The 25,830-nt window shown below is 42.7% G+C and overlaps 1 protein-coding gene across 2 annotated transcripts in view; it reads right to left on the bottom strand.

The window, feature by feature from the left end:
• flii (FLII actin remodeling protein) overlaps window positions 1–25,830 on the bottom strand; it is a 60,045-nt gene that overhangs the window by 7,675 nt on the left and 26,540 nt on the right. For both annotated transcript variants that reach the window (XM_041206673.1, XM_041206674.1), the window contains 12 exons: window positions 25,328–25,507; window positions 23,629–23,708; window positions 21,844–21,918; window positions 17,517–17,600; window positions 16,698–16,869; window positions 15,360–15,464; window positions 14,974–15,165; window positions 14,116–14,304; window positions 10,210–10,349; window positions 9,638–9,845; window positions 4,353–4,507; window positions 210–270 (listed from right to left, as the gene is read on the bottom strand). In XM_041206673.1, the coding sequence (XP_041062607.1) occupies window positions 210–270; window positions 4,353–4,507; window positions 9,638–9,845; window positions 10,210–10,349; window positions 14,116–14,304; window positions 14,974–15,165; window positions 15,360–15,464; window positions 16,698–16,869; window positions 17,517–17,600; window positions 21,844–21,918; window positions 23,629–23,708; window positions 25,328–25,507 (1,641 nt within the window). The remainder of the gene's footprint in view (window positions 1–209; window positions 271–4,352; window positions 4,508–9,637; window positions 9,846–10,209; window positions 10,350–14,115; window positions 14,305–14,973; window positions 15,166–15,359; window positions 15,465–16,697; window positions 16,870–17,516; window positions 17,601–21,843; window positions 21,919–23,628; window positions 23,709–25,327; window positions 25,508–25,830) is intronic.

The raw sequence follows: 25,830 nt of genomic DNA, 5'->3' as shown, positions 1-25,830 counted from the left end.
AACCAAGCTTTTGGTTATCTACCCTAATATCTTGTGGCTTGATGTAAAACTTTGTTTTCTTTTTCTAATGCTTCACACACACATGTTGTTACTGTAGCTAGCAGCTACATAATATACACACACACAGATACAGCCAAGGCTTGTCTGTGCATGGGAAGGTGAGGGGTTAACCCAATTTAACTTTAAGTTTGTTCATAATTAAGCATTACCTTAAGGATGTAGCAAAAGTCAGAATTCAACATACTGGAATCTGTACTGATCTGGATACATCTGCAAACAATAAGAGATTATTTTAAAAACATAGGATACAAATTTCTCCACATCATCCTTGTCGGGGCATTACCGGACACAACCAAGAAGGTAGGTGCACAACCTGCTACTGGCATCTTTGCCAACAACATTCAGGAGATCTTGGTGACCTATCCTCATATGTTGTTGGGAGAAGGGTATATCTGGTCTCCATAAAACATTCACAGTAAGGCCTAATATTTGAGTGAGCTCCAGAACCAAATCCAAATTCCAGCACTTGTTACACCCACATTGGGCTCTAATGCAATGAACCATCTCCTACAGGTACATGTATACTAGACATTATTGTTCAAAACCCAAGTACAGCAGATGGGGTTAAAACCCAGTGTCAGAGGTAGAAACAACTCCAAATACATCACGTCATCCTGTGGGCTAGCTTTGAACTGACAATCACCATCGAGACTAGTGTGAGACCAGAGTGGATTAGATACATCAAATGGACAGAACAGGGCTGTAACTTAACTCAACCCCACACATAACTAAGCAACCTTTTTTCTAATTACAAAAAGAGAATTACCTGGAAAAACTCAGCAGGTCTGGCAGCATCGGCGGCGAAGAAAAGAGTTGACGTTTCGAGTCCTCATAACCCTTCAACAGAACTGAGTGAATCTAAGGAGAGGGGTGAAATATAAGCTGGTTTAAGGTGGGGGGGTGGGGGGGTTGGGTGGTGAGGTTGTAGGGACAAGCAAGCAGTGATAGGAGCAGATAATCAAAAGATGTCACAGACAAAAGAACACAGGCGTTGAAGGTGGTGATATTATCTAAACGAATGTGCTCATTAAGAATGGATAGCAGGGCACTCAAGGTACAGCTCTAGTGGGGATGGGGTGGAAAGGCTAGCAGGGCATAAAAGATTTAAAAATAATGGAAATAGGTGGGAAAAGAAAAATCTATATAAATTATTGGAAAAAACAAAAGGAAGGGGGAAGAAATGGAAAGGGGGTGGGGATGGAGGAGGGAGTTCAAGATCTAAAGTTGTTGAACTCAATATTCAGTCCAGAAGGCTGTAAAGTGCCTAGTCGGAAGATGAGGTGCTGTTCCTCCAGTTTGGGTTGGGCTTCACTGGAACAATGAAGCAAGCCAAGGACAGATGTGGGCAAGAGAGCAGGGTGGAGTGTTAAAATGGCAAGCGACAGGGAGGTTTGGGTCATTCTAGCGGACAGACCGCAGGTGTTCTGTAAAGCAGTCGCCCAGTTTACGTTTGGTCTCTCCAATGTAGAGGAGACCGCATTGGGAGCAAAGAATGCAGTAGACTAAGTTGGGGGAAATGCAAGTGAAATGCTGCTTCACTTGAAAGGAGTATTTGGGCCCTTGGATGGTGAGGAGAGAGGAAGTGAAGGGGCAGGTGTTGCATCTTTTGCGTGGGCATGGGGAGGTGCCATAGGTGGGGGTTGAAGAGTAAGGGGTGATGGAGGAGTGGACCAGGGTGTCCTGGAGGGAACGATCCCTACAGATTGCTGCCGGGGGTGGGTGAAGGGAAGATGTGTTTGGTGGTGGCATCATGCTGGAGTTGGCGGAAATGGCGGAAGATGATCCTTTGATTGCGGAGGCTGGTGGGGTGATAAGCAAGGACAAGGGGGACCCAATCATGTTTCTGGGAGGGAGGAGAAGGCGTGAGGGTGGATGCACGGGAGATGGGCCAGACACGGTTGAGGGCCCTGCCAATGACTGTGGGTCTTTTGTTCTTTTGTCTGTGACATCTTTTGATTATCTGCTCCTATAACTGCTTGCTTGTCTCTACAACCACACCCACCCCCCCCACCTTAAACCACCTCTCCTTAGATTCACTCAGTTCCGCTGAAGGGTCATGAGGACTCGAAACGTCAACTCTTTTCTTCTCCGCCGATGCTGCCAGACCTGCTGAGTTTTTCCAGGTAATTCTGTTTTTGTTTTGGATTTCCAGCATCCGCAGTTTTTTGTTTTTATCTTTTTTCTAACTACTTCAGTGTCTGAAGTGTAATTTGTTAGCATGCTTACCCAAGTCACCAGCATATGGTGAGAGGAAGGGAAGAAAAGGGGGCAAAAGGATTATACTTTCTGCCTGTGGCACTAAGACAAAGCCCTCAATAAAGATACCGCAATGTCCAAATGCAGTAAGATCTGGAAAATATCCCAGCTTGGGCTGACAAGCAGCAAGTAACATACATGCCACACATATGCCAGGCAATGACCATCTCCAACAAGAGAGAATCTAACCATTGCTCCTTGATGTTCAAAGGCATTACCATCAATGAATCCCCTACTATCAACATCCTGAGGGTTACCATTGACCAGAAACTGAACTGGACTAGCCATATAAATGCTGTGGCTACAAGGGCAGGTCAGTGGCTAGGAATCCTGTGACATGTAACTGGCTTCCTGATTCCCCAAAACCTGTCCACAAGCCACAAGTGATAGAATACTCCCAACTTGCCTGGATGAGTGGAGCTCTCATAACACTCAAGAAGCTTGACATCATCCAGGACAAAGCAGACCGCTTGATTGGCACCACATCCACAAACATTCACTCCCTCCACCACCGATGCATAAAAGCAGCAGTGTGTACCATCTACAAGCAGGAATTCACCAAGACTCCTTAGACAGTGCTTTCCAAGCCCATGACCACTACCATCTAGAAGGGCAAGGGCAACAGATAGATGGGAACACCACCATCTGGAAGTCCCTCACCATCCTGACTTGAAAATATATCGCCGTTCCTTCACTGTCATTGGGTCAAAATCCTGAAACTCCCTCCCTAACAGCACTGTGGGTGTACCTATGCCACATGGATTGCAGCGGTTCAAGAAGGCAGCTCACCATCACCTTCTCAAGGGCAACCACGGATGGGCAACAAATGCTGGCCCAGCTAGCGAAGCCCACATCCCATGAATTAATTTTAAAAAAAGATTCATGCCTAAGGTTGGAATTCATGGGCAAGTCGGAGAAAGGAGAGCAAGCTGGTTCACAAAATAAAAAACAGAGTTAGGATTAAAGGATAGTTAGTCAGTCTGGCTAATGATGGGAAGTATTGTTCCACAAGGATTAGTGTTAGTTAATAGTTAATACAAAAGGAGAACTAACAAAATACAGGAAAATATTAATACACTTGAAGTACAAGCGCATACAATCGGCAAATGAACTCCAATATTGAAATGTATAAGGTGGTACATTTTGGTAGGAAGAATAAGGAGTGCTCCACTCTTTCTCCCCCCCGCCCCCCCCCCCACTATTCTGCTTCTTCCCCATCACCCCTCTCAACCCCTGAACTCCTCCCACTACCCCACACCCACTGTTTTACCCCACTTCACCCCAAGGAGATGTGCTATGTGCCTGATGTTGGACCAAATCTGCTCTCAAGAAGTAATAATTTTGATAAGCTATTATTTAATTTTGCATTAACATTAGCTACAAGAGCAGGCCAGAGGCTGGGAACTCTGATTAGTGACTCACCTCCTGACCCCTCAAAGTCTCTTCACCTTCTACAAGGCATGAACCAAAGTGTGGAGTAATCTCACTCACCTGAATGGGAGTAGCAGCAACAACAATTAGGCGCCATCCAGAACAGAACATTTCACTTGACTGAATTTAGTAGCAGGGGGCACCAAGCTCTATCCTCTCCCCCACTAGTGTACTGTGGCTGCAGTTTTTAACTATCTATCAGGTGTACAACACCAACTCACCAAGGTCGCTTCACCAGAACCTTCCTCCCTATGACCTCTACTAAGATGACGGACAAGGACAGTAGATGCATGGAAACACAATCATCAACTAGTTCCACTCCAAATCACAAAACATCAAACTCACCAAATATATATCACTGTTCTTTCCTCATTGCCAGGTATTTGAATGTTAATATCTGAAATTGCACAGCTAACACCTTCTTGAAAGTACCTTTACCATAGGACTGCAGCTGTTCAAGGAGTTGGCTTCACCAGCATCACCAACATTCCAGAAACAAGTAATGAGATAAATCTGGGAACAAGTTAGTCACTCACCCTTTCAAGCAGAGTTGGTGTACAGTGAGGAGAAAGAACAAGGGAAAAGGGACAAAAGCAAAGCCTCACCTGGAGCAGACAGCACTGCCATTGGTGCGGATGTGATAGAGACTGGGTTGCAGACCATTCTCTGGGGTCTTCCTCTTTCCTTTGTGAATAATGAACTTCCTTTTGAAGTGAGAAAGAAACTTCAGGTTCTCCTGCTGCTGGGTCATTCGCACCACCTAATAGACAGGGACACAAATTAATCCACCATTTCGTTTTTCTTTCCTTCTTTCATTTCCAAGCCCCAATGCAACATCCATGCTACATGTACCAGCATGGTCTTAGCAGCAACACATACAACTCTGTTCCCTTGTTCCCTTCGGATCTTGTAATAAGGTTGGAGGGTCAGCATACCTTCACTGAAGCCATATAACCACAGGTAATCCTATTGTCTATCAATGTCCTTAATTTCAATGTCCTTAATTTACAAAGATTTAAGTGAAATAACTTAAGGATAGATCAGCACAGAGTTTTCTATAGCTCCACTGCACTGTCACAGAGAAACTCCTAATTTAAACACTGTTTCCATAGCTGGCAGGGCTTGCCTAGCCTCTCAAGCTCAATAGAAAAATAGATCACACAAAAGATGGTCCTTTTTTCACTCTGGTGTCCAACCTCTCCCTTCATCACAACCTATCTTGTCTGTAGTATGGGAAAAAGGACTGAATAGTTCTTTCAGAAAGCTGGAATAGGCAAGAGGCAAAGGGCATCCTTGTGCTCTGTATAGTTCTAACAGCCTAAGTACACTACCTTGTAGGGGATGGGAGTGCTGTGACTCCACTTGGATCAGAGTGTGCCCTTTTCCCTTGTACAAACTGATTACGGAAGCACATTATACCATACATACATGCCAACTTACAAAACTTTTCCAGAATTATCGCTCCCACCATTATAGCAGCTGGGTCAAAATCCTGGAATTCCCTCCCTAACAGTGGGTGTATCTACACCACATGGACTGCAGCAGTTCAAGAAGGCAGCTCAAAACCACCTTCTCAAGGGCAATTAGGGATGGGTAATAAATACTAGCCTAGCCAGCAGCACCACATCTCATGAGTTAATATAAAAAAAAATCCTCCAAAATTGATTTAGATGGATAACAATTGAAACCTGGTAGATAAACTCTGGGCAGACAGTAATGCAAAGATATGCACATTAGGCAAGGTAGAGTTAGCAGCTGTTCTTTCTCCCAGCCCCTGGTTGTGCTGTTAGTGCGGGGTTGTAAAAAACAGCCAGTGAATAAGAGCTAGAAAAGCCGATTGTCCATGCGAAACCCAGATGTTTAGACAGTATGAAGCACAGCCCTACTGAAAAAAACTAAGCTCACTCCGAAGGTTCAGCTAAGGAGAAACTTCTGATCTGATTCTCATCTAAATGGGTGTCAATAGATTTAAAAACAAAAAAACTGCGGATGCTGGAAATCCAAAACAAAAACAGAATTACCTGGAAAAACTCAGCCGGTCTGGCAGCATCGGCGGAGAAGAAAAGAGTTGACGTTTCGAGTCCTCATGACCCTTCGCAAGTTCTGTCGAAGGGTCATGAGGACTCGAAACGTCAACTCTTTTCTTCTCCGCCGATGCTGCCAGACCTGCTGAGTTTTTCCAGGTAATTTTAATTTACTCCTAATTGCCCTACCAAGCCACTCAGTTATATCAAACCACTGCAAGGATTAACAAACAAATGGAGCACTCTGTTACGTCTCGGCATTGAATCAGGACATGAAGGCACAATACGTCCAGCTGATCCTGCCAAGTGCTCCACAATAACATCAGAGGACTTAAACCATTTGAAGTCTCTCAGAATCATACCCATCAGCCAATACCCCACCATCATTCCTGGGCATGTCCTTTACCACTGGCAGGATATCCCAGAGGTGGAAGCAGTGCAATACAAAATGGAAACAACTTTGGGAGAGTCCTCAGCAGTGACTCTAGGCATCTTGGACTCTCACGGTCTCAGGTCAAACATGGGCAAAGAAATCTGCTCATTGCCACCTACCATTCTCCCTCAGTTCATGAATCGTAATCACCAAGAGTGACCCAGTAGTCACACCACTGACCAAGGCCTGAAGGACACAGCTGCCAGACTGGGCTTGCTGCAGGTGGTGAGAAAACAAACCAAGAATAACTTACTTGGCTTTGTCATCTAGTGTCTCATGTGGCACTACCGCTATCCTAAGTGGGGCAGATTTATGTATTCTGCAGTTCAAAACTTGGCATCCATGAAGCACTGTGAGCCATTAGCAGAATTCTATTCCACCATTATCTAGAACCTCATTTACATATATTATTCATTTTGGGATTTAGGAGTCATTAACAAAGCCAGCATTTCTTGCTCATCCCTAGTTGTCCAAGAAAGTGGTGGTGAGCTGCCTTCTTCAACCGCTGTAGTGCGTGTAGAGAAGGTACTTAGACTCATAGATGCTTACAGCACAGAGGAGGCCATTTGGCCCATCATGTCTGTGCTGGTCAACAAAGATCTGACTACACTAATCTCATTTTCCAGCGCTTGGCTCATAACCCTGGAGGCAATGACAACACAAGTGAATATCTAAATACTTCTTAAATGTTACGAGAGCTTCTGACTCACCTTTGAGGCAGTGAGTTCCAGACCCCCACCACCCTCTGGGTGAAAACATTTTTCCTCAAATCCCCTCCTAGCCTTCTACCTCTTACCTTAAATCTATGCCCCCTGGTTATTGACCCCTCTACTAATGGAAAAAGTACCTTCTTATCCACCCTAAATATGCCTCTCATAATCTTATACACTTCTATCAGTCCCCTCTCAACCTTCGCTGCTCCAAGCAAAACAACCCCAGCCTATCCAATCTTTCCTCATAGCTCAGGCCCTCCAGCCCAGGTAGCATCTTTGTAAATCTCCTCTGCACCCTCTCTAGTGCAATCACGTCCTTCCTATAATGTGGTGACCAGAACTGCACACTGTACTCCAGTTGTGGCCGAACTAGCATTTTATACTGTTCCAGCATAACCTCACTGCTCTTATATTCTGTGCCTCAACTATTAAAGACAAGTATCCCATATACCTTCTTAACCACCTTATCTACCTGCCCTGCTACCCTCAGGGATCTGTGGATATGCACACCAAGGTCCCTCTGATCTTCAATACTTTAAGGTCTTACCATTCATAGTGTAATCCCTTGCCTTATTAGCCCTCCCCAAGTGCATTACCTCACACTTTTCTGGGTTGGATTCCATTTGCCACTGCTCTGCCTACCTGACCAGTCCATTGATCTCTTCCTGCAGTTTACGGTTATCCTCCTCACTATTTACCACCCTACCAATTTTCGTGTCATCTGTGAATTTCTTGATCATACCCCCTACATACACCAAAAGCAGCAAGGGCCCCAACAACGAGCCTGTGGAACCCCACTAGAAACAAACTTCTAGTCATAGAAACATCCCTCTACCATCATCCTCTGCTTCCTGCCTCTCAGCCAATTTTGGATCTAACGTGCCACTTTGCCTTGGATCCCATGGGCTCTTACTTTCTTAACCAGTCTGCCATGAGGGACATTATCAAAAGCTTGGTTAAAGTCCATGTATACAACATTAAATGCATTAACCTCATCAACACTCCTGGCTACCTCCTCAAAAAATTTGATCAAATTTGTCAAACATGACTTTCCCTTAACAAATCCATGCTGACTATCCCTGATTAATCCGTGTCTCTCCAAGTGCAGATATATTCTATCCCTCAGAATTATTTCTAGTAACTTCCCCACCACTCAGGTTAGACTGACTGGCCTGTAATTTCCTGGTCTATTCCTTCCTTTTTAAATAATGGGACAACGTTAGCAGTCCTCCAAAGGGCAGTCCTCCAACTTCCAAAGGGCTGCTAGGTGGTGAGTTCTGGGATTTTGACCAAATGACAATGAAGGAACAGTGAAATATGTCTAAGACAAGATGAAGTTGTGAATTGGGGGTGATGGTGTTCTCATGTATCTCCTGCCCTTATTCTTCCAGGTGGAAGCTTTGCTGTATGTAGGCATAGACTGCTTCATCACCTAAGGAATGGCAAAGAAAACAGAGCACCTTACAGTGAACATCCCAGAAGTCCATGGGGGAGAAAAGTGTTCAGTGGCTTGAGCAACAGTTAACAAAGGGCGGTATCTATTGGAAGCCAAACACCTCAGCCACAGTATTCCTTAGGACAGCATCCTAGGCCCAACTATCTTCAGATGCTTTTATCAATAACTTGCCTTCCATCATAAGTGGGGCAGTTTGTTAATAATTGAAGCAGAACACTGCACAATCACAATATCTCAGATAAATGAAGCAGTCTATATCAGCATGCAACAAAACCAGGACAACACTGAGACTCTGGCTGACAAGTGACAAGTATCATTCATGTCAAACAATTCCTGGGAAATAGCCATCTCCAATAATCAAAGTTTAACCACCTTCCATGATATTCATGGCATTACCATCTCTGAATCCCATACCAACATTTTGGGGGTCACCATTGACCAGAAACTCAATTGGACCAGCCATATAAATGCTGTGGCTATTCATGCAGGTCAGAGGCTGGGTATTATGCAGCAGCAGGCTCACCTCCTGACTCTTCCACCACCTACAAGATAAAGTCAGGAATGTAATGGAATACTCTCCACATGCCTGGATGGGTGCAGCAACAAGGCTCACACAGCCTGACACCCTCCAAGATAAAGCAGTCCATTCTTTGGCATCCAATCCACCACCTTAAACATTCACTCCCTCCACTACCAAGTGCCATTGGCAACAGCATATTCCATCTGCATGATACACTGCAGCATTTTGTCAAGGCTTCTTTGGCACTACTTCCCAAACCTGCGACCACAACCATCTCAAAGGACAAGGGCAGTAAAAGCATGGAATGCCTTCAACTCAAGTTCCCCTTCCAAGTCACATACCACCCTGACTTGGAAATATATCGTTCCTTCTTACTCAATGCATCAAAATCCTGAAATTCCCTACCTAACAGAACTGTGAGAGTATCTTCACTAAACAGATTGTAGCAGTATGAGAAGGCAGCTCATCACCTCTCTTCACAAGCATCTAATGACAGGCAATAATTGTTAGCGATGCCCATGCTCCAAGATTGTGGAAAAAAACACAGCTTGTTTGCCAGAGCACAGAATAATCCTTATGCGCAAGAGTCAGTGCCTTCAAGCGATAAGTGGAAGGGAGAAAACCATAAGCAAAGAAAAACCCCAAATTTGTCTTCCGGCATTTCAAACATGTGCTGACAGATAACCTCAAATATAAAAGACTTCATTATACACAATTTCATGTTGAGAACATGCAACTGTTTACCTCAAGTTTGCCAGGGAAAAGGCTCTCAAATTTCTTCTGTAGGCTGAAGGTGAAAGTTAGCCAGCCCATGTTGGAAGCCTCTCGGCCCTGCCAGAAGTACACCACGCATTGGAAGTCTTCCTCCTGCTGTTTTTCTTCATCATCCCCATCCTCTTCCATCTTCTCTTTATCTTTCTGATCATCTTCATACTCCACTGGAACCCAGTACCTGAAACAAACAAGGAAGACTGAATGAGAATGATACTTACTACAAACACATGGGACAGAGGAGTGTGGGTGGGGCACAGCAGGGAAGCAACCTGGAATCTGACTTCACTCTCTGAAACAGGCTTAAATGAATTGAGATTGAGAAATTGCTTGTTGATGCAACTGATGAGGATCAAACTGGAAGAGAGTAAGGTGCAGGTAGCAATTCAATTGAGTAGTAGATGCCATTCGTAAATTATTCAAGCTTTGTATTTGCATTCTATGATGTTAGTGACTTAATATGAAGTCAAAGTGGCTCATATAAACATGATATTGTACTTGTGCAGTTATCCAGTCTAATATATAACTCCACTTTAACTAGTTACCTGCAAAGAAAGACGTAACAGTCTTGAGTATAAAAATGACCAAAATCTTCTTCGGGAAGGCGCGCAAATTTCTTTCCTTCAAGCACAAAGCCTTCCATCCCATCCAGGTCCTCATTCCACTCCTCCATTAACTGCTCGGCCTGAAGTTAGAAACCAAGACTCAACTTCTTGCTGAAGAAACTGCATCTCATTTGCACCAACAAACAGCGAGAAAGGCTTACAGAGTTAACATATTCATATTTTTTAATTCAAGGGCAAACAACTTTTAGAAAGCTGAATACCTCCAAAAGATTACTGCCATAATTAACAGGAGGCATGAGCTATTCAGTCAGCCCTTCAAGCCTATTCCACCATTCGATTAGGTCATGATTGATCTGAATCTCAACTCCATGTACCCATATCTCTTCGTGCTCTTAACTAACAAATATCCATCTGAATTTTAAATTTTCCAATATAACCTCATTCTCAACATTGTTTTGGGAGCTCCACATTTCCACTACCCTTAGTTTGAAGAAGTGTTTCCCCAACATCACGCCTGAAAACAGTAGCTCTGATTTTAATTTTATTCCTCTTGTTCTCGACCCCACCCCCCCACACCAGAGAAAATAGCTTTTATCTACCCTAGCAAATTCTTTAATCTTAAACAACTCAATTAATTCATCCTTAATCTTCTCAATAAAATATAAACTTAATCTATAAACTGTCCTCAAAATTTAATTCCTTTAGCCTCAGTATCATTTTGATGAATCTGCGCTGCACTTCCTCCAAGACCTTCCTGAGATGCAGTACCCAGAAATGAACACAGTACTCGATGCAATCTAACCATAGCATGACACAACTGTAGCATACCTTCCATTCTTTGCATACCAGCCCCTGAAGGCCAACATCCCAATCATCTTTTAATAATTTTTTGTACCATCCACTAGCTTTCATATTTTCTGTACGTGGACCCCTAAATCTCTCTACTCCTTGACTGTTCCTAGCTAATATTTGGAAAAGAGATAAAAAGAATTAAAAATCAAATCAGTGGCAATTCACTTTCAGAGTATTCTCATAAAAACTAGGAAGAGAATAGGCCATACAGTCCCTTAAGACTGGTCCACCATTTAATGAGATCACGGCTGATCCTCGACCTCAACTCCACTTTCTTGCCTGATCTCCATATCCCTCGATTCTCTTAAGAGTCCAAAACTATAGCAATTTTAATCTTGAATATACTCAACAACGTTATGGGATAGAGAATTCCAAAGATTCACAACCCTTAGAGTAAAGATATTTCTCATCTCAGTCCAAAATGTCCATCCTTTTCCTGAGACGATGACCCCCGCTATACTCCCTAATAAGATGAAACAGCCTCTTGGCATCTACCCTGTCAAGCCCTCTTGGAATCGTATATGTCTCAATGAGATCACCTCTGATTCTTCTAAACTCCAGAGACTGCAAGCCCATTCTACTCAAATCTTTACAACTTTCTCATCCTAGGAACCACCAGTCAAGCCACTTGAGAATTTTAGACATTATAATGAAATCACCTCTCTTTCTTCTAAACTCCAGCGAGTATAATACGCCCATTCTCTCATCATCACCTATAGGATAGCACTCACATCCCAAGAATCAATTTAGTGAACCTTTGTTGCCTCTAAGACAAGTATTTCCTTCCTCAGGTATGGAGACCAAAACTATGCACAGTACTCCAGGTGTGATCTCACCAAAGCCCTGTACAATTGCAGCAAGATTTTCTTACTCTTGTACTCAAAACCACTTGCAACAAAGACCAGCATTCATAACAGAATAATTTAAAGGAGGAGATAGTTTGGGTACAGTCAAAGTACATTCCCACAAGGAGGAAGGGTAGGGCAAAGAAAGCCTGGAAGACAAAACAGAATAATATGAAGCAGAAAAATGGTGCATATAACAGATGTCAGGTTGATAATTCAAGTGAGTACTTTATATCTGTCATTACCAAGGATTCATAGTGAATGAGGATGTAGATGAGAAAATGAATGGGTTAAAATTTGATAAAGAGGAGGTATTTGAAAAACTGGCTGCAAGTTGATAGGTCAACAGAACCAGATGGGATGCATCCAAGGATGCTGAGGGAAGTAAATTGTGGAGGTACTGGACATAATCTTTCCATCCTCCTTAGAAACAGTGGTAGTGCCAAAGAACCAATAAAGGGTGCAAGGATAAATCCAGCAATTATAGGTCAGTTTAACATCAGTGGTGGAAAGATTTTAAAATGATAATCTGGGACTTTTTTGTTGAGGATAATTCGGTTGACGTGATCTATATGAACTTCCCAAGTGTTTGATAAAGTACCCCATCTAGGCTTTCTAGCAAAATTGAAGCCTATGGAATAAAAAGGGTAGTGGCAACATGGATTCAAAGTTGACTGTGTGATGTGTAACTGGGAGTAGTTGTTTGCTGGACCAGGGAAAGGTGCAGAATGGAACTCCCCCAGAGGAACTCGGGTACTTGATATTTTGAAGAGGCAGACAAAGTCAGAAAGGTGAGTGGAGGGGGTTAGACCTGATAATAAAGGATGGCATAGGACAGTAATGAGGAAAGATCATAGCTCAGAACAGCAGCAAGTAGAATCAATGTGGGTGGAGCTAAGAAACAACAAGGGCCAGAAAATGCTGGTGCGAGTAGTTTGGACCACTGCTTTTCTTGATACATATTAATGATCTATAGATCTAGGTACAGGGAAGGCATAGTTACTAATTAATCCTACATCATTACATGGTTCAAATCTCACTATGGCAGATGGTGAAATTTGAATTTTAAAAAATCTGGAATTAAAAGTCTAATGATGACCATGAAACCATTGTCAATTGTTGTAAAAGCCCATTTGGTTCACTAATGTCCTTTAGGGAAGGAAATCTGCCGTCCTTACCTGGTCTGGCCTACAAGTGACTCCAGACCTACAGCAATGTGGTTGACTCTTAAATACGCTCTGAAATGGCCTAGCAAGCCAGTCTGTTCTCAAGGACAATTAGGGTTGGGCAATAAATGCTTGTCTAACCAGCGATTGACAGCCCTGTTCCATGAACGAATAAAAAAAACAAGATCTAAAATGGTTTCTTCTATAATGTATTGTTCCAAAAAAAATGTCAAATGCATTCCTTGAACTCATCCTCCAAGTTACTTTTGCCAAATTGATTTGTCCAGTTGATAAAACATGACTCTTGAACTGCCTTTGTTACAAGTCCCTCCTATTTCTTGACTAATACTCTGTCCAACAGTATAACTACTGTTCAGGAGGCCTATAAACTACTCCCACCAGCATTTTCTGGCCCTTGTTGTTTCTTAGCTCCACCCATACTTCCAAGCCATGATCTTTCCTCACTACTGTCCTATGCCGCCTTTTATAATGAAGTCTAGCCCCCGCCATCCACCTTTCCCACTTTGTTTGCCTCTTCAAAATATCAAGTACCCAATCTTGATTATAGGCTTTATAGCAGCCTAATGATACAAGACATTGACTAAGACATAAGGAAAGGTTCATGTCCATCACCACAGTTAAGGAATGCTTTATGAAAACAAAATAGAAAGCTGGGGCTGCGGGGAATCCAAGATGCATAAACTTTTCACATCACCACAACCAGTCATCAGGCTACCAACTAGTGTTCAAGATAATGCTCAAAATCACAGAAATTTTGTATACTTGAACCTTACATTCACAAGTTACTCTTGAAAATAATCTATTGGTGTATATGGTAATTTGTTCCAGAAGGAAGCATCACAGATAGCAAAGAGTGACTGCACCAATGCTAAAGGTACAGCCTAGCAGCAGTTACTTGATGGACCCCAAGAGTCAGGCCCTTTTTGATAAACCTGCTTCACAATCTAAACTCAGTGGTGATCAGTTCCTCCAATGGTTTTAATTGTAGTCACAGCCAGTACCTCAGAGAGTGGCATTGGTGGCTGTCGTGGCAGGAATAGTGCAGTCAGATCTGCTTTAATCTGATCTCCCTTCTCTGCGTCCTTCTTCACTTTACCCATGAGACCTTCTTTCTTCAGCACAGTCTCTGCATTTGTTGTATAATCCACCTTCAGGACATCATCCCAGTTATGGAATTTAGACTTAAACACCTGGTTACAAATAATTAATCAGGTTTGTTAGAAAACAGTCATTAACACAATTCAGTCAAGAATAAGTGAACATTGATAGATCACCAATCAGGCAGGGACTCTGCACATTAGCAATAGCAATCCCCATCTGGGAGCTTCTAAAGACTATACCAAAAATTTGGTGTCTCCCAAAAGCAAGCAAAAAGAGCACAAGAAAAAAAAATTCCTTTAATCTAATTATTAAGGTTACAAGACCATTCCTTATAAACACAAACAAGATGTCCAAATAGAACAGCTTCCTAGCCTCCCCTTCTGCTACTTGCATAGGTACCTATGTCAAATGCAAATTCTGGGGACAGAGATGTCTCATCAGCATCACTCACAAATATATCAATCAAGCAAACTGATTGTTTAAAAACCAGATATATATTCCCCCTACTAACCCCAATAGCTACATCACTGTTGAAATCAAGATTCATCACATTGTCTTCCACTCTAGTTCATTCTTACCCAGGATCACAAAACAACTAACTTATCTTACCTTCCTCCCACAATCTACAGACTATTAAAACCAAAGCTTACTGTCACTTAACTCATCTTTGGATGAATTGTGTTTGAGCACCATTAAACTGGTTCCCATTTCTTTCCTGCACATTCCCAACTGTAACCCAAAGCCAACAGGTTTCCTACTTGACACTCTGTCCCCTCCAGGTTTCGGATAACAATAGCATGCTTGGGGCGATGCAACATGCCACACAACTCCTGTCCCAGCTTCAGGGCTGCGGCTCTGACCAATCGTGGAGATTTGCGTCCAATCCAAATGAAAACGTCTGACCAGCAATCTAAAATATAGACAGATCGTGTATCCAAAAGGCTCTGGACCTGAAACAAAAAGGATAATTTTTCTCAATCTGATTTATAGAGTAATACTACAAAACAAGGATACCAATATTAGACTGGACCTTTAAATGGGTTAATGTCACATAATGACCAAGCCCAAGTGTAAAAAAAACTCAGCCATTACTAGTCAATATCATCCAGAATTCAAGGCCCACATAAGGGGAGAGTTACTGTACCAGTCTCAGTTCTGGCACCAAATCAATCTTCGGCTTCACTTTGTGCTCCACGGAAAGTTTGTAATTAATCTGAGGGAGCTCCAGGTATCCAAGACCTAAGCCAACCTGAAGAGACAAAAGCAATCACTTTTTAAAAAAAACTGTATTGTGCTAATTGTTGTTCTCTTACCGTCTTCACTCCACCCTCCAACTCCAGCAATTAAGTAAGGAAAACAGTCCAGTGCAAGAGATTCAGGTAAAACTCCAATACCACTGCTTCTTCAAGAGATATGCTCAAATGAGATGGCCCACCTTCACTCTTCATACCAATATCTCATGCACTTTCACTCTTATATAGTATCAATATTAAATCAATATGAACATTTTACACTGATGCCCCTTTGACCTCAAGCTACTGTGAAATCACAGAAGCCTCTGTTTAACACCCATCCTGCATCCCAGTAATCAAGTCTTTCACAAGTGCACAGTAACTGCCAGATGATCCGAAAACTGGTTCCTCTTAATGTAATTTAAGTCAATGCACCAGAAAGTACAGAGAGAATAGGACACCAGTGACGTTATGACACTGGATCCACTCTTGCAATTTGTGAGAATTGCAGGTGAATGTCTCTCTTACAAATGAAGCAAACCCAGTTTCCAGAGGTGTACTAACGTTTAAATGTGAAACGTTCTCACACATTTAATGGGTTTTGTCCACAATAGTGACATATTCAGGAGTTGAACTGTAATGTAATATGTCCAGGTTTGCTGATGACACGAAACTTGGTGGGAATGTAAGCGATGAGGAGGGTTTTAAAAGGCTTCAAGGCAACTTAGACAAGTTGAGTGAGTGGGCAAATACGTGGCAGATGCAGTATAATGTAGATAAGTGTGAAGTTATCCAACTTTGGTAGGAAAGACAGAATGGTAGAGTATTATTTAAATGGTGATAGATTGGGAAATGTTGATGTGCAAAGGGAACTGGGTGTCCTTGTACACCAATCACTGAAAGCAAGCATGCAGGTGCAGCAAGTAGTTAAGGCGGCAAATGGTATGTTGGCCTTCATTGCGAGAGGACTTGAGTACAAGAGCAAGCAGGGTAGGCCACTTAGGACAGAGATGAAGAGAAATTCCTTCACTCAGAGGGTGGTGAACCTATGAAATTCTTTACCACAGAAGGCTATGGAGGCCAAGTCACTGAATATACTTAAGAAGGAACTGGATAGATCAAGCCATGATCATATGGAATGGCAGAGCAGACTCGAAGGGCCGAATGACTTACTCCTGCTCCTATCTTCTATGTTTCTATAAGTTTTGTCTGAAATCTTTGCTAAACAAAAAATGCTGATTTATTTTTACCTTATAAAGTTTAGGCCGCACAGGCTTAAAATTGTCTACCACGTGACATTTAATTTCCTCAGGTTGTCCTCCCACAGCCTCCCAGAATTCTGGTGTCTCCTGATTTTGCATCAGTTGTATTATCTCTGCATTTCCTTTTCTCTCGTTTTTATTTATTTTTTCAGCAAACAGTCTGAAAGATAGAAAATTCTGATTACAACATGCTACAATACCACAATTCCATGTACCCAAGAGCTGATCCCAGACAGTGTCTGGGATCTGAATGTAAAAACGTAATAAAACTGTGAAAAGCCCACATTAAAGCAACAATGATCACCTTAGTGTTTCAGTTAATCAGGACCCAGACTGTGTCTCTGTTAAATCTCATACATGGTTTACAAATAAGAATTTGAGAAAAGACCATTTGGGCCCATTCAACATGTCCTAGCTTTACAAACACATCCTGTCCACAATCCAAAGACACTCAAATGCCCTTAGTGCTTTGACATCACTACTGTATCAAAATTTACCATTAAATTTTTAATCCTTTAAAATCACTTTCACAAATCTTAAGTTTACTTTCTCTGGCTTTAATGGCCCGATTTACCTTGAGTAATAAACTGGGTTCACTTCATCTATAACCAGAAGACTCTATGTACCTCAGCCAAGATTCCCCTTAATCTTTTTTCTAGACTGCGAAGCTTAAGCCCCCTCAATCTCTCCTTGTGGCTGATCCCCTTTACACTTGAACCAGTCTAGGTGCTTCTCTCTGCACCCGCTCAAGTGTTTGCACATCCTTTGATGAAAGCTGTATGCAGTATCCTGGTGTGGGAATAGTACCTAGCTTTGGTGCTTGCACTCAGGGTGGCCTGGGAGCCTCTCCAGATGTAAATCTCAAGTCCATGATCCAGAAGAAACACAAAGCTAGAAAAAAAACAAGGAGAAATGTTAACATCGTGAAGAGACAAAATGAGGCAAAGGAAATAAAAGAGCAGCAGAAAATCTTGAGTAATAAAGTTAAATCAAAATATGCTATAGAATATCATTGTGAACGTCACTTTTAAGGGATTTAGTCTTAATGGCTCATTAAGGTACTGCTGTCAGTTCTGCCTTCAAGTTTCAGAACTGCAAAGAAAAGTTCTGATGCAAATGGAAATGGTCGGGATATACAGCTTATGACATGGGAGGCAAATCCCTCTGCACACTATTGCAACTTATTCAAGTATGGGTGGGGGTATGGTGGGAAAGGGGAAGGAAAAGAATAGTCTGTGAAACTAAGCTGTACAAATCAGGGAGGTGTTGGGTTCAATCCCTGGTCTTTGCTGGTTTAGCCAATATCAGCCAGTGTAGCAGCAGGAAAACAATAATTGTGTTTGATGCCTTTCCAGTTAGGAAGGGGGGGAAAAAAACTTTTAGCCAGGGTTCCATCTTGACTTATCCAGTAACATCTGCTAGAAAACAGACACTCAATGAAGAGCAAGACACCAAAGAAGCTGATCTTCAGCACATGACAGGATAAGAAAAATGGAGGGGGAGAAAAAGTGGCAGAGCACATTAGGTGCAAACTCACACTTCCATAAAGTGTTAGGCTCTTGGTTCCCCCAGCCAGAGGGAAAGAAGAAAGAAAAAAAGTTAAGTATCAAACCAGCCTACTTGCACTCATTTCCCAACAGCCATTCCCAACATCCTGCTCTCCTGAATGTGCCAACTCTTGCTGGAATACAATTCCACAGATGCAGCCTTACCCCACTTTGGAGGGAGCTAGCCCTTGCTGGAAGGAGTGCAGTCCTCCATATTCCCCCAATTACTGTATCCACCCCCAATCCTAAGTGGCCCAGTTGACCATTCTTTATGTGAGCCAAGACAACCTTTTAAAAAAAAAATCAATTAATGGGGTGTGGGTGTCACTGACTAGGCCAGCATTTATTGCCCATACCTAATTGCCCTTCAGAAGGTGGCGGTGAGCTGCCTAATTGAACTGCTGCAGTCCCTGTGGTCTAGGTATACCCACAGTGCTGTTAAGGAGGGAGTTCCAGGATTTTGACCCAGCGACAGTAAAGAAACAGCGATCTATTTTCAAGTCAGAATGGCAAGTGGCTTGGAGGGTGGGGATGGGGTCGTTCCCATGTGTTTGCTGCCCTTGTTCTTCTAGATGGTAATGGCTGTAGGTGCTGTCAAAGGAGGCTTGATGAGTTCCTGCAGTGCATCTTGTAGATGGTACACAATGCTGCCACTGTGCGCCAGTGGTGGAGGGAGAAAACGTTTATCGATGTGGTACCAATCAAGCAGGCTGCTTTGTTCTGGATGGTGTCAAGCTTCCTGGAGTGTTATTGGAGCTGTACTCATCCATCATACTCCTGACTTGTTCCTTGCAGATGGCGGACAGGCTTTGTGGAGTCAGGAGGCGAGTTACTTGTCGCACTATTCCTAGCCTCTGACCTGCCCTTGTAGCCACAGCATTTATATGGCAAGTCCAGTTCAGTTTCTGGTCAATGGTAACCCCCAGGATGTTGATAGTGGGGGGGTTCAATGATGGTAATACCATTGAATGTCAAGGGGCAATGTTAGGTTCCCTCTTGTTGGAGATGGTCATTGTCTAGCATGAATGTTACTTGCCACTTATCAGCTCAAGCCTGGATATTGTCCAGGTTTTGCTGCATTTGGATATGGACTGCTTCAGTATCTGGGGAGTCACGAATAGTGAACATCCCCAGTTCTGACCTTATGATGCAAGGAAGGTCATTGATGAAGCAGCTTAAGATGGCTGGGCTTATGACACTAGCCTGAGGACTTCCTGCAGTGATGTCCTGGAACTGAGATGATTGATCTCCAAGAACCACAACCATATTCCTTTATGCTAGGTATGACTCCAACCAGTAATAAGTTTTCCCTCCGATTCCCATTGACTCCAGTTTTGCCAGGGCTCCTGGATGCCCCACTTGGTCAAATTCTGCCTTGATGTCAAGGGCAGTCACTCTCACCTCACCTCTAGAGTTCAGCTCTTTTGTCCATTTCTGGACCAAGGTTGTAATGGGGTGAGGAGCTGAGTGGCCCTCGCAGAACCCAAACTGAGCGTCAGTGACCAGGTTATTGCTAAGCAAGTGCTGCTTGATAGTACTACTGATGACCCATTCCATCACTTTACTGATGAGCGAGAGTGGACCGATGGGGTGGTAATTGGCTGGGTTGAATTTGTCCTGCTCTTTGCCCATACCTGGGCAATTTTCCATATTGACAAATAGATGCCAGTGTTGTAGCTGTACTGGAACAGCTTGGCTGAGGTGCAGCAAGTTCTGGAGCACAAGTCTTCAGTACCATCGTTGGAATATTGTCAGGGACCATAGCCTTTGCAATATCCAGTGCCTTCAGCCATTTCATGATATCACGTGAAGTGAATCAGATTGGTTGAAGACTGGCATCTGAAATGCTTGGGGACCACCAGAGGATGCCGAGATGGAACCTCTACTCGGCACTTCTGGCTGAAGATTGTTGCGAATGCTTCAGCCTTATCTTTTGCACTGATGTGCTGGGCTCCACCATGATTGAGGATGGGGATATTTGTGGAGCCTCCTCCTCCTCCAGTGAGTTGTTCAATTGTCCACCATCATTCACAACTGGATGTGGCAGGGCTGCAGATCTTAGATCTGATCAGTTGGTTGGGGAATTACATAGCTCTGTCTAACGCTTGCTGCTCATGCAGTTTGGCACGCAAGTAGTCCTGTGTTGTAATTTCATCAGATTGACACCTCATTTTTAGATACGCCCTCCTGCACTTTTCACTGAACCAACCCTGGCTTGGTGGTAATGATAACGGTTGAGTGGGGCATATGCTGGCCCATGAGGTTACAAATTGTGGTCGAGTGCAATTCTGCTGCTGCTGAAGGCCCACAGCGCCTCGCAGTTGCCCAGTCTTAAGATGCTAGTTCTGTTCAAAATCTATCCCACTTTGCACAGTGGTCATGCCACACAACACAATGGAGGATATCCTCAATGTGAAGGCAGGACTTCCGTCTCTATAAGGACTGTGCAGTGGTCACTCCTATCAATTCTGTCATGGACAGATGCATCTGTGGCAGGCAGGTTCTTGAGGGTGAGGTCAAGTACATTTTTCCCTCTTATTGGTTCCCTCTTCACTTGCCACTGACCTAGTCTAATAGCTATGTCCTTTAGGACTCTGCCAGCTTGGTCTGTAGTGGTGCTACCGAACGACTCCTGGTGATGGACATTGAAGTCTCCCATCCAAAGTACATTCTGCACATTTGCCACCTTCAGTGCTTCCTCCATGTGTTAGGCAACATGGAGGAGTACTGATTCATCAGCTGAGTGGGGATGTTATGTGGTAATCAGCAGGAAGTTTCCTTGTCCATGTTTGACCTGATGTCATAAGACCTCATGGGGTCTGGAGTCAATGTTGAGGACTCCCAGGGCAACTAGCCCTGTATACTGTATACCACTGTGCCACCTCTGGTGGGGCAGGGCATACCCAGGGATGGTGAAGGTGGTGTCTGGGACATTATCTATAAGGTATGAGTCCATGAGCATGATTATATCAGGCTGCTAGGTCATTTCAGAAGGCATTTAAGAGTCAATCACATTGCTGTAGGTCTGGGGTCACGTGTAGGCCAGAGCAGGTAAGGACAGCAGATTTCTTTCCCTAAAGACACCAGTGAACCACGTGGGTTTTTGTGACAATCATCATTACATTTTTATTTCTAGATTTTTATTGAATTGAAATTTCACCATCCGCCGTGGTGGGATTTGAACCCCAGTATGGGGCATGGGTCTCTGGGTCACTAGTCCAACAACAATACTACTACACCACCACCTTCCCCGTAAACCACAATCACAGACACCATCAGTACTCATAGTTTCGCATTTTGCTCAGCACACTGCTGCCATCAGTAAAGCTAGCAAGTAAAATTATGCCCACTTGAACGATGAAAAACAGACAACAATGCAGCCATAGATTCTGCCCTTCCTAATTCAAGGCATGTCTGGAGAAGTAAAGGCAAGTCATTGATAGTTGAGTGGAATTTTCCTGTAACGTATGAACATCAAGTTAAAGAAGCCCAGTGGTGCAGAATGGTTAAACTACAGCATAGCTGATTAAGATGAGATGATTGAGAGAGCCACAAATTTGATTAGTGGCAAATACTGTACCACATACCGAGGATCTAACGACGAGGCTTTAAGTGGAACGGACTCAAGCTTTATGTTCTTCTTACCATAGCACCGAAATAACCTGTGTGGGAAAGAAACCTTTATAAAAATAGAAGGAGCATTCAAGGCCTGCAATTTCCTTTTCAAAATACTTCTAATACTGCTCCCGATAAGTCAAGAACAATAAATGAGAATTAGCTAATAAAGTTACTACACTGAGAAATTAGTCCTTCCCAAACTTTTGGGAAAAACACAGGTCTTCAAATAAAAACTTTAATGAAGTTATTAATAGACAAATTAATTTAACTGATAGTTTATAACAGGATCAAATTTATTATTTACTTTGTTTAAAATTATATTTTGGACATTAGAAAATTCAATTACTGAGAGCAGCACCAGACAACTTCTGATTCAATAAGTGTTTCCAGCAATTCATCTGGTTCATCAAGCTAATAGGCAACTGTTTACATGGGAAAATGTCATTCAATGTTTACATAGACACTTTCATTTATATTGCCACTATAAATTCCTACTTCCATTATAATAATCACAGAATGCATAATTTTAAAATGGGAATTGAATTCACCCAAGCACCCTGGTTGAATTATAAGCTGAGCCTCTAAGCCTGCTTGACTTGAAGGTTATACTTGGTTTTTTACCCGCATCTCATGTGCAATACCATGGATAACTAAATTTATATGCAATTATATTAACATACACATACATGATTTTAGTAAAACACAAGAGTCTGCGTATACCCTACCTATCACTAGAGCTGTGAAAACACACATTTATGCAATGTGGTTACAGCTTTGGCCCTTCCAAATTTGAGTTCATGGAGCTAAATTAAGATGTATGAGACACTATATTCCAATGGTCAGGGCTATTTCTGTGAGTTCTCTGTCCTAAGGCAGATCTAACCCACAGCACCATGGTCTCCACCACAGTTAGGTCCCAAATCCAGCCCAGCCAGAACCCCGTGCTGTGTGCACCAATCTGATCCATATGAGCCATCCAGTCAACTGGCCCCCAAGGAGTCGTTGCTGTGGCAACATCCACTTTTACATGCATGTTGTAGGCTGGAGTCATGGACAGTGATGGTAGAGGCTCCAATTTCTTTCCATCACATCTCTCCCACTCTTACCAATGGCATATATTGGAAGGATTTACAATTTGATACTCAACCTGTTTGTCTGCATTATGAACACACCTTCCTTGGCCATCAAGGCCAGGAATGGGACTTGAACCCAAAGCTTCTGGGCTCAGAGGCAGGGATGCTACCCACTGTACCTCAAGACTGCCAGTCAGGCCTAATTGAACAATTACACTGTGATGAATTCAAAGTATAAGACAAGGAACATATTGCACAACATTAAACATTGTTTTTAATTATATTTTCATATGGGATGTGGGAATTGCTGGCTAAGCCAGCATTTATTGCCCATCCCTAATTTCCCTCATTCAGAAGGCATTTTTAAAGAGTCAAGCACATTGATATGAGTCTGGAATCACATGTAGGCCAGACTAGGTAAGGACGGCAGATTTCCTTCCCTAAAGGACATTAGTGAACCAGATGGGGTTTTACAACAATCGGCAATGGTTTCATGGTCATCATTAGACTTGTAATTCCAGTGACAATACCATTATGTCACCGCCTCCCCTTATGATTATGATCTTTGCTTTACTGTGTTGGTAAAAACAAGCCTAAGACCAACAGCCCCATTCTCAAAGTCTGACTCTCTCTTCATTCTACCCTCTGTATTGGAAAGCCAGTTCTCCTCCTGTCGTTTACCTGGTGATGTACTGCGTCTCTTCCACTGTGTAGAAGCCACTAGCTGTTCCTCCTTCAATGTAGGAAATATTCTCAAATACCTGCATCATCAAAAATAAATTCTAAAACTAAAATTATTTAATAGACATCAATTTGATAAAACTGAAATCCATGCTGAAATTTGTCCACGGTATAATGTATCTAGCAACTCCTGTTTAAAGATAGCAAGTTGCTGCACCACGTGGTGAAATCATAAATCTCAACAGGAGCTTCAAATTAAAACTAGTTTAACAGTACAACAAATATTCACAACGAGCTCTGAATTGCTACTGCATGGGAGCTTTTGAAATGGACTGTTCCAGGAACAAAACTATCAAGAAAACATTAATACAATAGCAAAGTACTGCAAACACCGGAAATCTGAAATAGAAACAGAAAATGTTGGAAATACTCAGCAGGTCAGGAGGTATCTGCCATTTTGAAGCTGATTAGGTGCTATAATTATTAGTGTCAATTATCTAAACACTGCAATGTTAACTTTAATACTAAAACATTATGCAAAGAGGAAGCATATTGGGCCTGAACTTCTGAGAAGTGACAATTACAGTCGGACTGCCACTCTGCTCCTTTTTACTTACCCAGTTCAGGAGCTGCACATTTCTCGCCTGCTCTTCTGACCTGGCTGGTAAGAAATGTGCAGGGTATGTGGTTCCTGAGGCCTTCCAGTGTGGGGCAGCAAAATTGGAGAAAGTGAAGCCGTGCCCCCTTTTTACACCACCTGCTGGTGTAAACCAGGTAAGTTTAAAGGTCCCTGTGCTTAAATACCTTCTCCCTGGCTTCTCAAAGTATAAGTGTCTAAGCTAGGTGGGTAGATGGGAAGGATGGGTTGGTGAGGGGGATCAGGAGTTCAGTTGGGAGGGGAGTAGTCAGGGCTAAGTACCATAGTTATCCAAGAGTTAGATGGATTAATCTTCTAACTTTTCCTGAGTAACTGTTCTGCTATGAGAATCAGAACCATGCAAAGTCTACGATTTAAATCGGAGCATCAGATGGCTCCCAGTGCAGGGTAATTGCTCATTGGAAGTTTAAACTTCCTGGACAATTGCCATGCAGTTCTTTCATGGGGACATCCAGGGAGTCCCCCAGTGGATCTTCTGCATCACCTCCGTGGTACGATCCCCCAAGATCAGAAGTTCTGGGCCACATGTGTTTATATAACTCCTCAAGATGTAGGCAATTAAATGCATAGTGGGGTCATACCAAGACGTACAGGGCAAAAGGTCACAGAGTTTGGCCTCAGTCTGTAGTAACTTAGCTGATCTCAGTAAAGTTACTATAATTAGTCTAAAGACAAAAAAGAGTAAGAATTTCCACTCTTCAGCACCATCCAACAATTCTCTGGAAAGCACAGTTGTGAAAATCAGAGAAAGGCAGAATCCACTCAGCTGTGCTCAAACATCTTGCCAGCATTTAGGGTCCAGGCTTACCTACAAAGGCAGCTGCTTTGGTATATTGGTGAAGGGCTATTACTGTCAATGAAAGTGGATACCATCATTAGTCAGTACTTTGAAAAAGGAGGAAGATATTGAGAGAGGATGAAAATAAATGATACACAACAGTGAATAATTCACATTAAATCAATTAGGCACATTCCTGGTGACATCTGAGACAATACCGATACCCCAGACCAATCACTTTCTATACTTAACTACATACTGACCAAACTAAATTCTTCACTCTCATCACCCATTTCCTCACGGATTGTTCTGCACTGCGCACCAAGGAAATTCCGGAGATTGACAGCATGGATAGCAGCACAAGCTTTTTTATCCATAGTAGCTTCCTGTCCTATCCAGTAGAAAATCTGCCAGTTCAATGCACCATTCTCATCAAGGGTAGTCTGCAAAATAAGATAGCATTAAGCTTTACAAAATTAACACTCAAGACAGTAAAAAAAAAGGAAAGCAAAGAGTAAAAGGTTGTTTCCAATAGTTGGCAATTGGATAGCAAAAGCACCATCACCACAAGGACTGCAGAAGTTCAAAAAGGCCCACCTACCATATTCTCAAGTAAGTTCATACATGTGGAGGGTATTTATTGAATGGTTACTTGAGCACATATAAAAGAGAACTTACTAACACAGTAGAGTGGAGTCAGTGTTTCACTCTGTGAATAAATCTATTCACAAGTAAAGACTGGCTCTGGTTTCTTTCCTCAACTAGC

Source organism: Carcharodon carcharias, chromosome 15 (genome assembly GCF_017639515.1).
Source record: "Carcharodon carcharias isolate sCarCar2 chromosome 15, sCarCar2.pri, whole genome shotgun sequence".
NCBI lineage: Eukaryota > Metazoa > Chordata > Chondrichthyes > Lamniformes > Lamnidae > Carcharodon > Carcharodon carcharias.
This window is presented reverse-complemented; position numbering and strand designations above follow the sequence as displayed.